The sequence below is a fragment of the Neophocaena asiaeorientalis genome, unplaced genomic scaffold, assembly GCF_003031525.2.
Source record: "Neophocaena asiaeorientalis asiaeorientalis breed wild unplaced genomic scaffold, Neophocaena_asiaeorientalis_V1.1 scaffold91, whole genome shotgun sequence".
Classification (NCBI taxonomy): Eukaryota; Metazoa; Chordata; class Mammalia; order Artiodactyla; family Phocoenidae; genus Neophocaena; species Neophocaena asiaeorientalis.
This window is the reverse complement of record NW_020173198.1, coordinates 5,008,311-5,025,553: the sequence shown is the minus strand read 5'-3', so window position 1 is coordinate 5,025,553 and position 17,243 is coordinate 5,008,311. Positions and strand designations below refer to the sequence as shown.

Here is a 17,243-nt window from a genome sequence, read left to right as displayed (position 1 = left end):
ATTTTCAAAACTAGCTTGTAACATACAGTTGGTTTCTGTGTGAAGATGAGCTGGCTTATGGTAGGTTGAGACTGATAGGCTAGTTGGGCCCTATGGAAAGTAGCCCCCTATTTTCTATAATCATTTCTAACAGAGCCTCCATTTAAAAATTTTTGCTTTCTATAATCTGGAGTTGTCATTATCTTGTCTCTCTTTTGTCATTCTTATTGATTTATATATATATATTTTGTGTGTGTGTGTGTGTGTGTGGTACGTGGGCCTCTCACTGCTGTGGCCTCTCCCGTTGCGGAGCACAGGCTCCGGATGCGCAGGCCCAGCGGCCATGGCCCACGGGCCCAGCCGCTCCGCGGCACGTGAGATCCTCCCAGCCCAGGGCACGAACCCACGCCCCCTGCATTGGCAGGCGGACTCTCAACCACTGCGTCACAAGGGAAGCCCCATTCTTATTAATACTGTCAACTGTTCCAATTTCTTGTGATTATCTTGGATTTATTCTTTGCTATTCATTTCTGCTTGCCACCATCATGGTTCAGGACATAACACTTTTACTTGGATTACTGCAACAGTCTTCTCACCCTATTGAGCAAATTTATTTCCTACTTTTACCCAGTGCTTTTCCTCCCTTTTCTATCCCAGTCAACACTGGACCCTGAAATTGCCATGCTAACAGTTCTCTGTGCTTTGCTGGTGTCCATGCCCTTTTGTGTGCTCCCTTGCTTGAAAAAGCCCACCTCTCTTTAGAAATCCTGCCTCTTCTTTAAGACCCAGATCAACTTCTTACTGCTCCATGAAGCTTTGCTTAGCTGTAACAGCTCATATGCATGTCTTATTTTCCTGAACTTGCTTATGGCCTCTACCAAATGATTTCTTGTTTCCATATTGCGGGTGTGTTCAGTTGTTGTTCCTACAAAATTGTAGTTTAAAACCATGTATTCTACTTGGGTTCTCCCAGTACACAGCAGACGGCTTGACGTTAGGAATCCCCAGGCACATTCTTATTGATTAAACATTTTGTAGGTTATTATTAAATGATTTTGGATACAGAGAGTCAGATCATCCAGGTACCTTGAGGGTCCGCTTCCTTGCTATCCTGTGGATGTGTACTTTTTTTAATGGGATTTTGTTTTTGTTTTTTTAACAAATGATATAATCTGGACCGTGACATTTTTTCAGCTCAGCAGTGTGTCTTAGAGATCTTTTCTGTAAGGCCACATTTGTTGAGGGGGTTCCCCAAGACCACCCTCGGGTTTGATGATTCACTAGGAAGGCTCAGAGGATTCTGCATATAGTCATACTCATGGCTGTGAATCATTACAGTGAAAGTATACAAAGCAAAATCCGTAAAGGGAAAAGGCACATTGGACAAAATCCAGAGGAAACTAGGTAGGTATAAGCTCCCAAGATTTCTGTCCCTGTGATGTCACACAGGATGTGCTTAATTTCTCTAGCATCAAATTATAACATATGTAAACCTGTCTACCAGGAAAGCTGGTTAGAAATTCAGTGCCTAGGGGTTTTTTTAGGGGCTGGTTATGTAGGTACCCTCTGCCTAACGTGTACCAAAATTCCCAACTGCCATAAGAAACGTAGGCTTTCAGCAAAACTATACTGTTTGTACTAAGCTTACCCATATCAGTTAGGGATTGGTGGGAACCTCCCTGAAATCCAAGTTCCTTGACACCAGCCAGTGGCCAACCTTGCAGTCCTTTCTTAGGATCACAGTCTTATACCTGCTGTGTTAATAACTCCTTTCTGCACACCATGGAAATCTATAACTCCCCTCCTTTTTTTTTTTAAACTAATGCGTAGTATTTCATGGCATGAGTACATTATGATTTGTTTAATTTTTCCCTATTGATTGGCTTTTAGGCTATTATTTTGCAGTATCTATTTTTGTACATTTCCCTTTGTAGAGGCTTAGATTGAAATTGATGGGTCATAAACATAGTGACATTTAAAAGTTTAATATTGATAGATATTTCTAAGTTGCTCACCAGAGGTCCTTGCTAGTCCATATCCAACAGCAGTTTACAGGAGTATCCTTTGGAAGTGATTGTTTTTAATGATACTCGTGTTGGGAATGTAGGGAAAACTGACCAAGCATCAGGAAGAGCAGTTCCAGGATGGGCTTTCTAGATCCCAGATCTATCTTGCTGCCATTATGGACACTTGCCTTACCCATCCTCTTCCTGTTCCTAAGACACTTGGTTCACACAGTTATCTGCTTCATCTGTCTCTGATCTCCCACCTTGTTGCCTTTAATCATTTGGTTGGAGGCTTGTGATCATTTTTGTCTTTTATTATGGAAAATTTCAAACATACACAAAAATAGAACAGAATAAAGAACTTTCACGTACCTATTACCCAGTTTCAGCAATTGTCAACATTTTGTCAATCTTGTTTCATTTTTCTGTTTTCCTTTTTTGGGAAGATGGGGTGGGGACTGGAGTAGTAAAAGCAAATCCTAGACATGATGTTTTTAAAAAACATTTTTTTGGTACTAATTTACAAAAATAATGCATGTTCACCATAACATTTTCCATGGGGATATGCTTTTTAAAAAACATAACAATTTCCCCAAACAGTTGGTTCAGTTGTGAGGTTACTCTAGTGTCCTAGTTCAGGAGGGTATTTCCTCATGTCTTTCCTTAAATTTGTATAAAGTTATACAAATATACAAACAGACAACTTTAAAAAAATATAGGCTAACACTGTTCACAGTTCTGCAAATTGCTTTTTTTTCATTTAACAATGTCAGGGACATTCCTTCAAATCAATAAACAGATCAACTTTTTTTTCAATCCAATATGCTATGCTATTATAAAGCCGTTTCTTTATTGATGGACATTCAGCTTTTCAGCCCTTGTGAACCTTGCAGTGAACCTTCATACGCATATGGCCTTGTGTACTAGTGCTTTATTTCTGTAAGACACATTCTGAAGCATGGGGTGGCTGGAGAGATTATGTCTTCCTTCCTTCCTTCCTTCATTCCTGCCTCCCCCCCGCCCCCCCGCCACGCAGTATCTTAGTTCCCCAGCCAAGGATTGAACCAGTGGCCCCTGTCGTGGAAGTGCGGATTCTTACCCACTGGACCGCCAGGGAATTCTCAGATTATGTGTAACTTTAATTTTTAAAACTGTTACCACAATACTTTCCAAAAGGTTATAGTAGTTTTCTACCAGTAATATAAGCAAGAACCTCTTAACTTTCATTTTTGCCAGCACTGGATATTACTATTCTTGAACATTTTTGCCAGTGAAATTAGTATAAAAAAATAGTGTAGCATTACAGTTTTTTGCCTTTATTAGAAAGAAAACTCAGCAATTTATTTAAAAAAATAATATATTGAATTGGCTTTATACTAGGAAATGCAAAGCTTGGTTCAATACTAGAAAATCCATCGATAGAGTTAATCATATCAGTGATCAAAAGACAAAAATTCTGTAACCTTTTCAATAGATACAAAAAAGAAATCTAAGAGAATATAGCATGCATTCATGACTGGATCTCGGAGCAAACCAGAAACAGAACAGCCTTTTACTTTTTAAATAGTAAAATGTAATATTAACACTGGAAAATTTTTAATATTTAAGTTTTTGAATACTTACATAGCTCAGAAACTAAAATACTGTATGAAAAGGTTTATACAGTGAGATCTCCCTTCCTCTCAGGCCCCAAATGCTTAGTTCCTTCTGCTTCCTCCCCCACAATTACTATTAGTTTCTTAGGTGTTCTTTTAGAGTCATTTTAGACACATACAGATGAATATGAATACATAGGCTCTCTCACTTTATACACAAATGGTAGAATACTATGTACTCTGTCATGCACCTTGCATTTTTCATGAGTGTTTTTTTTAAAAAGACAGGCATTTTTGCTCACTTCTGATAGCTTTTTAGCTACTCTCGTACTTCTCTTTCTTCTTAAAACAAACAAACAAAAAAAACCCCACAAAACGATTGAACTCCTCAAGTATGGACTTTACAACTATTCACTGGTTGTGGTCTAGTTGTTTCTCCCACATTGTCCTCCCACAAACATTCACAAAATAAAAAATACTGAAATTGCTGTCTTAAATATCACCAATGCCTGGTCCCCTCTTCTTAAAACCAGTGGTTGTTTAGTCTTTGTCTTTGAGTCTTTTGCAGTTCTTGCTCCTGATTATACACCCCATGGTTTTTGGAACTCCAATACTTTGTATTTCCTGTAGTACATTGTTCTTAAGTGTTCTTATAAAAGGTGGAAGGAAATAAGAAAAGGATTGTGGAGGCACACAGTCTGGTGAAAAGATAAAAGTGAGAAGATCTATCACTTAACTTATCTAAAGGAAAAGGATTATTCTCTATGGCTTCTGAAAAGAGAGCTAGTACTTTGGGAGGTATTATGGTGTAGGGGAAAGGAAGGACCATGACTTTGAGAACCAAGATTTGAATCCTTACTCCACTGTATACTAACCGTATGACCTTGGACAAGTCGCTTAACCTGTCTGAGCTTCAGTTTATTCATCTATAGAAGGGAAACCTGTCCCTATCGTTTTAAAAAAGTGACAAATGGGAAAATATATTTAAACTGCCCAGCATAGTCACTGTAACATTTTAATCACTCAGAGGTTTGTTCTCATTCCTAGATCCAGAACTTGCATATTTGAGATATTTTGCTACTAACTTTCAAGGGACGAATGATTGCTGACTGGAATGTCGTCTTTGTGGAGCATGTACAACTTAGCATGTACAACACGGACAACTTAGACCTATCAGATCTATCGACCCTTATTCCTTTTGATAGATGTGGTGAAAGATAGAATCAAATATCTTATATGACTCTCTACTAGCATTTAAATTCTGAAAGTCGAAGTGTTTAGGTATATTTATATATATTTTTCCAGTTGGCTTTCTGAAGGAGATGTGGGAAAAGTGTGGTTAGTTGGTGGTGATGACAGTATTGAAGAAGAGAACTTTTTTCTCTTATGCTTCTGGTATCAACTGATACTATATTATTTCCTTGAGGAAATACGGTTCATCTTTTAAGTACTAAAGAGACCATTTTTGGTCAGGAAAACATTTGCTAATGTCATCAAAAAGTCTTCAAAATGAAGTTTGAGAAGGGAGAAAAAAATTCCGGTTAAATAGTAAAGGAACATCCCATAGAGTAAAATTATAGTGATGTAGAACAAGGTTAGAAAAGGACTTGTCTGTAATTCACAGGCAAACACAAAGAACAAATGCTAAAGATTCCTGAGTTTCTGCATAATAAGTGACCCTAAATATCTTGACAAAAGTAGAGTGAATACAGTCTTAGAGATGCCACTGAGAATTGGTGAGAGGGGTTCCTGACTAGGCATTTGAGTTGCTTACTCAAATGTGTTAAGTAAGCATTCTTCATTTAAACCTTACAGAAATGCTAGGAAGTAGGTGCATACGGTAATTTATCCCCAGTTTTAATGAAGAAACTGAGGCTGAAGGAGTTTAAGTATTTGGAGCTAGTAAACAGCTTTGGTTGAGTAACATGACGATGATGGAACTTATTTGCTTTTGTTTGCGAATTTGTTCTTTCTCGCACATGCTATGGCTATCTCAGCCTTGGCTTCCAGGAGTACAGTGAGTGAGCTTGCTCAGTCTCATTACCTCCCTCACACGGAACGCTAGAGAATGAGTCATGATTACAGTTGGCTTGAGTCTGTTTTGCTACTCTGTTAGCCACACGACAGTGCTGCTTTGAACAAAATGGAATGAAATACAGCAACAGTTATCATCCTCTTTTTCCAACTTCTGATTTTAGCAGTGGTATAGTTAACTTTACTGAATTACCATCAATTTACATAATGTCACTCATTTTGTTTTTCATGGTCTCCCTGCGTCTTCTCTCAGTTTCTTCCATCAGCAAAGCCAACTTAAGTTTTGTGTAATCTCAATGGAGTGCACCTATAGCACCCCTTCTAGTTTTGTATGTATTTGTCTGTGTTTCTCATTTTATCTTCCACTGCATCCCCACTGCCATATGCATTCCAGCCTTAATGAATTATTTACAATTTCCCAAGTGTCTAGTTTATGTCCCTTGAACCTTCTCTGCCTGGTATTCATAATGTCCCCCCTGGAAAGCTTCCTCGGGGCAGAGTTAGGTACTTTTTCTTTGTGTATTGATTTTCTTTAAGTATCTCGTGATTTTTGGTTGTCTGTTGATATTATGAATGAAGGTTTAGGTTCTAGACTCTAGGGTAATTAATGTAGGTAACTTGAGTATGTTTCCTCCATCTTTGTGTAGATTACATTACCCAGTAGTCCCCTACCTTGAAAGGGTTGGGGGGATGCTGATGGGGAGCCCTGTGTATGTGAAGGGTGTTGATTGTTTTTTTGGATTTAAATGCATTTGCTACCTGTGGCCATGTAGCCATATAGGAATGGAAAGTGGATGGAAAGAGCTGAGTAGTTGTGGACTTTCTATTCCTTATGCAGTCTTTGCTCTGTGCCTATTTGCTCAACCAGCTCTAATCTTGGAGCCTCTCTGGAGCTCTACCACAGGATGGCACATACAGCTGTTTAAGACTTCTCTTGTGTTTATTCGTAGGTTGCAGCTTCCTTTGCTCTTGTATATTCATCAGCTCTGAATAGATTTAGTACCCTTTTCCCTATCATTTCAGTGAGGGAGAGTAGAAAGGAGACGACAAATACACTTGCCCATTCATTTTGAAATCCCGAGCCAGAGGTTCTGTTGACAAATTTGAACATTTCTGATTTTAAGAATTGAAACAAACTTACTTACATTAGTGCATTATGGATTGTTTCCCAAGTATTGATAGAATAGTTTAGAATGTTTATAGGATATGAAATTAGTATAATGCTAAAATACAAATCATCTATTTATGAATAAGTTGTGTTCTAAAAATAGGTATAAAGCTTTTTAGAGCAAGGAGAGCTGAAGATACCCCAGATACCTGGTCAGGAGAGGATTGTGGGGAAGGTTCCAGGCATTGCCATTAGCTACTAATTGATAATTGGGGCCAGAAGCAAGGTAACTCTGCTCATGAGATGTTGTTTACATGCTAGAATTAGAGGAAGTTGCTTGTTTCCCAGTGTAAAATTTGCTAACTTTAGGTTGTCTTCCTTGATATAACATTAAGATAAAAGCTCTACTACTTGTGGCTTACTAAAGAAAAGTACTGTGCAGTGGCTGTATAGTTAGACTGAGGTTGCAAGTTGTGTTTTATTTCAATGAATGATAAAAGAATAATTTGCCATGCCTTCTAATAAGAGTGAAAATGAATCTGTATGCAACATTACTGTTATTAATTCATTTTGGGAAAGTTAATTGCAACTGTGTGGTTCAGGGATTTAGTGCAAGAAGAAGAACAGTTGATGGAAGAAAAGAAAAAGAAAAAAGACGACAAGAAAAAGAAGGAAGCTGCTCAAAAGAAGGTAGTATATGTATAAACTAATTATTTATATTAAGCAGTTTAAACATAGATTAAAAAGAAAATTACTCTTACCGGATTATTTAAAGCATTTGATTTAATGTTTTAACTTCAGTGGAGATTCATTTTAATATTTAATGTCTTTGAATATGCATTAATAGTAACTTGTTAAGTGTGTACAATTTAATGCATAGTTATTTGATTTTGCCAATAATTTTTCTCGAAGGTAAGTGCTTTGCATAGGTCTTTATTTTTCGATTAGGTGCTCCTAGGTTTTCATAATACATCATTTTATAGTGAGAAGAGCGTGGAATTTGTAGCTGCATAGAGAGGCTTTGAAATCAGGCTCTCCCACATAGCATACAGAACAGTGTGGCCGTCAACTTTATTTAGCCTCTCTGGGCCTTAGTTTCCTTATGTTTTGTAAAATGAGAGTTGAATAAAATAAGATAATGTAATACATACACATAATAGAAAATAAAGTAATAAAGGAAATAATAAACATAATAGGAAACAAAGTGTCAATTTCCTTTTCTCTTTTTATTTAGTACCTGGGCTGATTTTTTAAAATTTGAAGATTATGTTAAGATATTTAAAAATAAGCCTAAGACATAATTGCTGCAAAAGGTCTTTAACCAATACATTAATCAAAAACTGTAATCAAAGCAACACAAATTGCAGAAAAATAAAAGATGCCTGTAAAGATTTTTCCAAATTAATACTAGAGGCTGATGACAGTTAACTGAGCTAGGCACTCATCTCCTGCTACATCGTTTCAGAGACCTTAAAAATGTTCTAAAAGACCCGGTGACGTTACTGTTCCATTTCTGTATTCTAATGAAAAGGTATGATTTTAATTTTTAATATATACCTTTTTTGTGCTAGGAACTGGATATAGACTAGAGCAACATAGTTATCTCCACACTATTTAGTAGGGAAAAACAGGATACAAAACTATGGCAGGTAGGGATCTGTTGAAGCCCAGAGAGAAGTGCTTAACTCAGCCTGAAATGGGGTAGAGGGACAGGGAAGTTTTCTTAGCATAGAAATTAGCCAAGTGAATAAGGAGCAGAATGGAAAATGATTCCAGCAGTATAAACTGAGAATTAAGTGTCTATAGCCTGTATGTGTTAAAGTATGGGTTTTGATTGCAGGGGGTGGTGGTGGGAAGGAGCCAAGTGTAGAAGTGTCGGGGTGAGACTGGAGGGGTTGGTCATAGCTGTTGGCACTTCTCCCATTTTGGCCATCGGGTGTTGGGGAAAACACCAAAGACATTTTAGTAGAGTGACATAAAAGTTTGTATTTTAAAATTGTATTTAGAACCATGGCCAGTTGTGGAATTGGATTGGAAGGGGTAGAAACTAGAGACTGAGATATTGGTGAAGGGACTATTAAAAGAATCCATAGAATTTGTTGAAAGGATATGAAGGGAGAGTAACCTAGATTGACTTTTAGGTTCCAGAGTGAGTGGCTGAGTACATTTTGGGAGCAGTTAACCAGGTTAGGGGATACACAGAAAGGGGAAAAGAAATATAATTCAGTTCTGAACTTGCAGGGTTTAGGGTGTGATGAAGCGAGTAAACTGGGGAAGAGCAGAGTACAGAGCACTGTGGAGGATTAAGAGTGATGAGGATGAGTTGATTTAATAGGTGACCCTTGTTGGCGGCCATTTGTTAACTCAAGAGTGATGGGAAGAGATGCATTGGTAATTGTCGTAGGGTTTGGAATAGACTCCTAGTATAGAGTTTTGGCATTGATAATGCCTTAGGCCTCTGTCACAGGCCTGTTGGTATAGGATCGTCTTTGCAATTTGATCAATCTTTGCTTAGGATTTGTTATGAAAAAGTTGTGTCCTCTGTAAGTCTAAGGTTGGGGGAAGGCTTATCAGACTCTTGTTCCGTGTGTGAAGGCCAGTTACTTAATGAAAAGAGCCTCACAGAAACTTGAGATATATTGAGGAAGATGCTTGAGTATACTTTGTGTAGAATCATTAGTTTGGCAAGCATCTGAGTGATGCATTAGGCCATGTTGATCCCTGCTTCTAAGGAGTTCAAGATTTAGCTGGTAAGTCAGGATGTATGTGAAATGACTAGAGAAGAGGCCTTAAGTTATTATATAATGAAGCATGTTTATTTGGAATTTACTCTATATACTGAGGAAATTCGAAGAAAGAGGAGTCCCTCGAATGATTTCTTTAAATAGTGTTTTTTTTTTATTGAGGTATAATTGGCATATACAACATTTTAGTAGTTTCATTTGTACAACATAATGATTCAATATTTGTGTATGTATTGTGAAACGATCACCCCAGTAAATCTGGTTAATCATATCCATACCTAATTGGAGAATTTTTTTCTTGTAATGAGAAATTTAAAATTTTTAAATATTGTATTTTTAAATATGTAATGTGAGTATAATTTTTAAGTTGTAACATATACAAATAAATGACTCTGATTGCTAAAGTTTACCTTTATATTCTTTATAACCAAATCTAAATCACCAAGGCAGTGTCTTTAACACACGAATGATGATTTTCGTGGCGTTTGGCCCCTCACAAAATCTGAAGTGAGTTCTTCATACTGTTTACCACTCCATCCCTGCCTCACTCACTGTAGGGTTCCAGGCTTTCACCCCAACTATGTCCCACTGGAACCATCATCAGAGATACGGTTCCATAACCATTAGAGAGATGGGGAGGGTTTTTTTTTTCCCCCTTTCTTTTGTCAGATCTTCAGCATTAATAGGGATTCCTATGTATCCTATAGAAAAAGTAGTATCTAGTGATTGAACACAATATAAAGGAATATTTAATATCTCTAATAAATGTTAAGCTTAGTAGACTAATGCCACTGTAAATGAGACTGTTCTGTGAATTCTAGATAACCAGCTTACAACTGAATTTGAATACAACCCATTGGTGAAATGAGGACAGCTGGTATTTCTGTAGGCTGTTACCAAATAGCTCTTTAAAAACAAAATAAAAGGAAAAATATCCCAAGTTGGCACACTTATAGCCCATATGATATATTGTGAGTCACAGGAGTTTTAAGATAAGTTTCCTGGAGCTTGTCTTTTGTCTGTAGTAGGAGCCAGCAGGTGTATCCAGGTAGGTGACAGAGATCTCCATAAGCTAGGGAGACAGGCCCATTTATATAAATGTTGAAACATGAAGTCACTATAGTAAAAACAATCTGTCTGTTTTATGTAATCTATGCACACTTTGAAAAAAACTATATATTTTTGTTTCTGAAAAGACTTCAGATGCTGTTTTAATCCATTCATTTTATATATAAGGAACACAAGCATTAAAATGAGCTAAGTGTCACCATCAGGGTGACAGAACAGGAATAGAATTGAAATCTTCTTATTCCCCTAGGTTTTCCAAAACTCGGTGCTATGGCTTTATCCTTTTGGTACAGAACATTATCTTATACTTTTACTTTATTTTTCACCATCTAAAGGCGAACTTTAAAGCTGGAGGTAATATGGTGGTTTTTATAAGGCATTTAATAAGTCTTTATGCCATGAATACAGAGAACAGATTTAACAGTCCCTAACTGTGGTCTTTTAAAGAAATTTAAATTCAGACCAGAGTTAATTTCTATTTTAAATAAAAAACTAGATATACAACTCCTTATATAAACAATTAGACACCAAACAAAGCTCACTGCACTATTTGTACTATGATAGTTTTTCTAATTTTGTCTGTTAAATATCAATTTAAATATTTAAATTCCTTAAAAAAGTTTTGACACAAAATTACATGGTTTTTATTTTATTTCAGTTCCATACATCTCTAGTTAATAATAGAAATCAATGGATGATTTTTTATTTTTTGAAAAGCCTTCTATTTCACATCTAAGAATTATGGCTATTTGCTTACCTTCTGATTCTAGGCTCAGAAAATAATTTGATATAGCACAGGAATGTAGTTTCTGTACTTAAGAAAAGGGTAACAATAGTAGTAGTAGATTGTTATCATGGATTTATCTCTAGGTTCTGTTTTTAGAAGAAATTTCTAGATGGAATCTTGAGGGAAATGTAGTGAGGAGGAAAAAGGAGGATGAGAAATAGGTTAATTATAGAGGATCACTTAGTATAAACTTTACTTTAAACATGTAATTGTAGTTCCTAGAAAGCATATAATGGTTGAGGGTTGGAAGGAGGCACCAACACAAATTGGGATCTTTCGGTTGAGAATGTTTAAAAGTCAGTGTTCATGGATATTTTTGTTATTGTGTTAAAAGCTTGAAGGGATTTTTATAAAAGGCTTTGTGGATTTAAACGTACTCATTTCGAGCTTAAATTAGACTTACATTGTAGAAAACTTCCAATTTCATTCCTCCTTTTTGGAAATTTTAGTATTTACTAGTTATGTCTCCCAAAGGCTGTTTTGTTCTGAGACTAGAGACCATATTCATCAGTCTAAGTAGCAAATTTTCTCAGTAACCTAAGTGGTAATATAACCAGGCCTGGAGCATTGTACTCATCAAGGGCAGTTAGGTATTGTCTTTACAGTCCTGGCCCTTATTTAAGCTTACTCTTCTCTTTTCTTTTTTTAAAAATATAATTCAGCAGACCTGGGTCCTAGACAGTGTGCTGGCTGCTTGCTGAGAAATCACAGAAAAGATCTCTAACCAGTAATTATCTCATTTAAAATAAGTGAATCAGACTATTAATTCTTTAGTCCTTGTTTTAGTTTCTAATGCCTGGCACTGTTAAGACATTTTAGATGATTAGAAAAAGAGGAAAAAAGTAGGACCTGGGAGCTGGGAGTGAGTTTGAGTCAAGTTTGTGAGAGGAAGGAGCCAAAGCATGGGTGAGTAGGGCACTAGGGAATATCTGTTGAATGCTTTCTGTATGCTAGGCACTGTCCTAAGCGTGCTCTCTTTTTTTTTTCCCCTAAGCTCTTTATATGAGTTCAGTCCTTTTAGCCTCACAACAACTCTGAGGTAGGTGTTTTTGTTCCTGTCTTATAGATGAGGAAACCAAGCTTTAGAGAAGTTAACTAATTCTGACCAAGGTCACACTGTAAATGGTGGGGCCAGGAGTCAAAGCCAGGCAGTCTGGCTTCAGACTCTGAGCTCTTAACCACTGAGGTGTACTTAGGGGTCGAGGAGCTGGGACAAGTGGTGCAGAGCCTGACAGAAACAAAGCACCTGGCATGGACCTGGCATAGGTGTGTCTGCCACTTGTCTGATGCCTTCACTGATAAACTGAGGCAATTGTGATAATTGTTTGTGGAATCACAGCTCAGGTTTTTTGTTTTTAAGAAAAAAATATTCAAAATAGAAATACTTTTGCTTCTCAGTTTGCCAGAATCCTTTAATTCTGTTGTACAAGATCCACAATGATACCTCACGTTTGAATAGTATTATTTATCCAGAAAAGATCTTTTTATATTTTACTTGAGCCCTATAATAGCCCTGAAAAGGTAAGCAGAACAGTTTTTTTTTTCTCCTTCTCCATTTGAGGGATTAGGAAACTGAGACCCAGAGGGTTTAAATGACAAGGTCATTTAAAAGTAAGACAAAACAAACAAAAACAGTTGAAGTTAATTTTAATATATTTTACATAACCCAGTATATCCAAAATATTACTATTTCAACATGTAGTCAGTATAAAATATTATCAATGAAATTATTTACCTTTTTAAAAAATACTGAATAATAGAAATCTGGTATGTATTTTGTGCATATCACTTCACACTAGCTCTGTTTCAGTGGTCAGTAAACACATGGGATAGTGGCCACCATTTTGAACAGTGCAGACAAATATTCTTAAAATCACTGACCCCACTTGGAAAATTCTCTTTTTAATAGTTTGAGTAATATACAAGTTCCCTGGACCAACCAACAAAAAACCTATTTGAACGAAATGGAACTCTTTCAGTTCCATTTCCTCCTAATCGGGAGCTCTTGGGTTCTATTACTTATATTCTTTCACTATATTAGTTGGTGTTCTGATAGGTGTCCTTCAGACACTCCTTTGAGTGTCCCCTGGTGCTGCTCTCTGTAGATGACACAATACTGAATGAGGTGGATCATTGTTCTCAAGCAACATGAAGGTTTCTTTCCCAAAGGAGTTGGCATAGTAGATATCCTTTATGCTGTAAGGCCTAGAAGAACAACACTGTATATCTTGGGGTTTAGTAATGTGGTCATGGTTTCTATGTACTGTAGCCTAGTTTCCTTTGGAAGTAAACTGTGGAAGAGACCAGGTGAGTTAAACAAAAAAACCCAAAACAACGCACAAAACAACACACAATCTGTTTTCAACATGCAGAATAATTTCCGTGTTTATTTTTTGGGTTTCAGAAAATTATGTTATCTTATAGTTTGACATGATGCTTGTAATACTTGGAAGTATTCAGATACTGAGTTCTCTCTAATAAGACTATTTTTCTATTACCAGATTTTAAAAACAATTTCTTCCAGAAATAAATGAAGTGTTCAAGCTAGTTGACTGGTCTTTTGCCATTGTCCTTCCATCAATTTTTTTTTTTTTTAATTTTCGATCCATATAAAGTAAAAGATGGGCCTCCATTATTTTATGTGTCACTAGTGCTCTAAAACTTGGTAAAGTACTTCAGTGCCTAGATCGACTCTCTGGCTCTCCGGGGAAAGATTAATGTTTGGTGTGGCTTCAATATTATGGTAATTGCCATATAGTTCTTTACCACATAGTTCTTCTATAATGATATAATTTTAAAAATGGTGTTTTTGGTAACAATTTAATATGACTAAGCAAAATGAATTATCCTGCCCTCTGACAGTTAAGAAAAGCTTTATCTTCATTTAGAAGCAATTCCTGGTTATTCAGTTACTAATTATTCAGTCTTCCCTCACCTCCCTGCCTATCCTTGTATCTTTTTCTTTTAGGATTCCCACACAGTTGGGCATAATCAAAAAGTTGATTTTCACTTGTGGCCTTTGTCTGTAATCAGTTCTTTTTGAGGCCCTTGAAGTTTGAGCCAGCCACCTTGAGGCAGTCCTACTGTCCTCAAACCCCTCTCCCTGTTGTGTCAGAGACAGTGGAAGTAGGGGCAGGCATGGGAAGCAGGACCCATGTCAGTTTAACTTCAGAACACAGTCATTTTAATTGAATTGTCAGATGTGTCAGAAGTGACAAATGTTTCAAAATTTTTCCCACCCAAAAATACTTAAAAGTTCACCATACTTAACTGTAGCAGCCTAACTTCCAGGAATTAAATGTATTACTAATTTGGCCAAAGAAGCTTTATGCAGCTTTTCTTCCAGAAAACTTAATTCATGTTTTATCATGTGATACAAGAAAATTTGAAGCCCTTTAAACATTTGAAAAACTCATTAGATCCATTAAAGGTAAAGGTGACAGTTATATAATTTTAAAACTAAATGAAGAGAAGTTCCATTTATCATTATTATTATTATACTGTCATACAATGGTGTCTTTTCTGCTTTGTGACTAAAGCATTTCCAGAATTTTTTTTTTTTTTACTAATAAACATTGTGTCAGGGACAATGGGGCACATCTGTGGGAAAAGCATGCTTTTTTTGCATATCTTTTCCTAGGCAGTTCATCTAAATGACAAATTCCTTATTTAATAAAAATGTGTATGTCTTATGTAATAGTAATATATGAGCATTTTATCATAACAGTCCATTTCTTTCAGTTTCATATTTACATTGTTTTTTGTTTGTTTGTTTTTATTTTAGGCCACTGAACAAAAAATCAAAGGTACGTTGTTTAAAGCTATTTTTTATTCTTTTTTTCATTAAAGGAAGGTTGTTGATATGCATTTTTATTCACCTCCAGGATGGGAGAGAGAAGAGCATGAAAGGAACAGGGGGTGGGGACAGACTTCTTCAGTGACATCACCGTGGAGTCATCTTTTGGGGGTTATGATTTATTGTAGTATATATTAATTACCACCTTAAAAATATACTGTTTCGAGACCTACCTTACATTTATCTCCTAGAATAAACACCACTTCCTAACATACTTCCTTGATTGGAGTCTTTGAGCACATGTGCCTTTCCTTCAGTCTTCCATCTAAAAGTCTTCTTGTCTGGAGCTACCTCTAGGACTTTATTCCTTGTTCTCTGTATAATATTGTCCCCCACTTCTTCCTGTAGGCAGACTGACATCCATTCTATATTATCACTGAGAATAGTAGATTGCTATCATTATGATTAGGTTGAACAGCCCCCAGTACATGCCAAGCAAAAGACTTCAGGGTGGTAAAGAAACGGGAACCTGATTCCTCTCAGATCCTGAATCAGGAGTTCTTCACCTTCCCAGGAGTTGACTACCTGTAATGAAAGGGGTAGGGCTCTCTGATGCTGAACTTGTTAGGCCTAAAGATTCTGAATTTTTACGTAAGCTATACCAAAAGTATAATCTCTGCATTTGGCTGATACTGCACTCAAAACTGCTTGTTTTTATTAGAGGTTAAGGTAAGGCATTGCTTTTTTTTTAAAAAATAAATTTATTATATGCGTTGGGTTTTCGTTGCTGCGTGCGAGCTTTCTCTAGTTGCGGCGAGCAGGGGCTACTCTTCATTGTGGTGCGTGGGCTACTCTTCGTTGCGGCGGCTTCTCTTGTTGCGGAGCACGGGCTCTAGGTGCGTGGGCTTTGGTAGTTGTGATGTGCGGGCTCGGTAGTTGTGGCTCGCGGGCTCTAGAGCACAGGCTCAGCAGTTGTGGCGCATGGGCTTAATTGCTCAGCAGCATGTGGGATCTTCCCGGACCAGGGCTTGAACCTGTGTCCCCTGCATTGGCAGGTGGATTCTTAACCACTGCGCCACCAGGGAAGTCCGAGGCATTGCTTAAGGTAACATTTTTAGGTGCAGTTGTATGAGAGTGAACAAGAACAGATAAGGAAGACCTTTTTGAGGTTGTGAGTCTTAAAGATGAGACAGCCGGTCAAAGAAAGAATGAAATGGCAGAGGGATCAGCATGATTGAAGGCACAGAGACAAGACATAATGTGATGTTATGTGCATTGGTGGTATTCCAAGAGCATTAAATACCTAGTGATAAGTGGTCAGGGTTGAAGGGTTTTTTGAAGGAGGTAGGCAGGGGCCAGGTCAGAGAGGGCCTTATATGCTAAATGTACTCAAGGAGCCACTGAAGAGCTTAAGAAGATGGTGACATCATTTGTTTTTTCATTCTTTTAAATCTAGCAATTACTTACATGGAAAGTTTTGGTTGAAAGATGGGCAGGGATTTGAAAGATGGAGCTAACAGAAAAAAGACACTGGGCAGAAGAGGCAGGTGGACAAGAAGAGGGAATATTCAGAGAATGAGTATAGGGGTGTTAAAGGGAAGGGGCCGAATATAGGCATAGAGGTAGGGGGAACCAGAGGACGGACTTCATGCTGCTTAAAGAGTGGAGAGCTAGCAAAGGTTCTTGCGTTTAGAGGTCATGGTCATAAGCTATGCTTTAAGAACATTCTTTGTCAGTTGTGTCTAGTGTCACCAAAAAGGAGCAGTACCAGAGAGAGAAGAGAAGGACTAGGGTAATGAGGATTTGAACTGAGGTCTTGACAGTAGAGGTAGGAGATGGATGACAGATGTTTGAGATGTAATTGACAGGATTGGCAACTGGTGAGATCAGAAGGTGATATTGTGGCTTTGAATTTGGATGTCTAAGAAAGTTACAGGGATGTGGAATGATGTAGGGAGTAGCACTGCCAAATTAATTCAGTAGGAACGTGGGGAATTCCCTGGCAGTCCAGTGGTTAGGACTCTGAGCTTCCAGTGCAGGGGCCACAGGTTCCATTACTGGTTGGGGAACTAAGGTCCTGCAAGCCTTGTGGCATGCCCCCCCCCCCCCCCCCCCCCCCCCCACCC

The 17,243-nt window shown here is 37.5% G+C and overlaps 1 protein-coding gene across 4 annotated transcripts in view; it reads left to right on the top strand.

The window, feature by feature from the left end:
• TNRC6A (trinucleotide repeat containing adaptor 6A) overlaps positions 1-17,243 on the top strand; it is a 95,993-nt gene that overhangs the window by 14,245 nt on the left and 64,505 nt on the right. For 2 of the 4 annotated variants that reach the window (XM_024744624.1, XM_024744622.1), the window contains exons 1-2: positions 5,276-7,412; positions 15,106-15,127. In XM_024744624.1, the coding sequence (XP_024600392.1) occupies positions 7,353-7,412; positions 15,106-15,127 (82 nt within the window). In that variant the 5' untranslated portion in view covers positions 5,276-7,352. Of the gene's footprint in view, positions 1-5,273; positions 7,413-15,105; positions 15,128-17,243 lie in introns of those variants that run through there. The other 2 variants (XM_024744621.1, XR_003003216.1) reach the window with 2 other exon arrangements.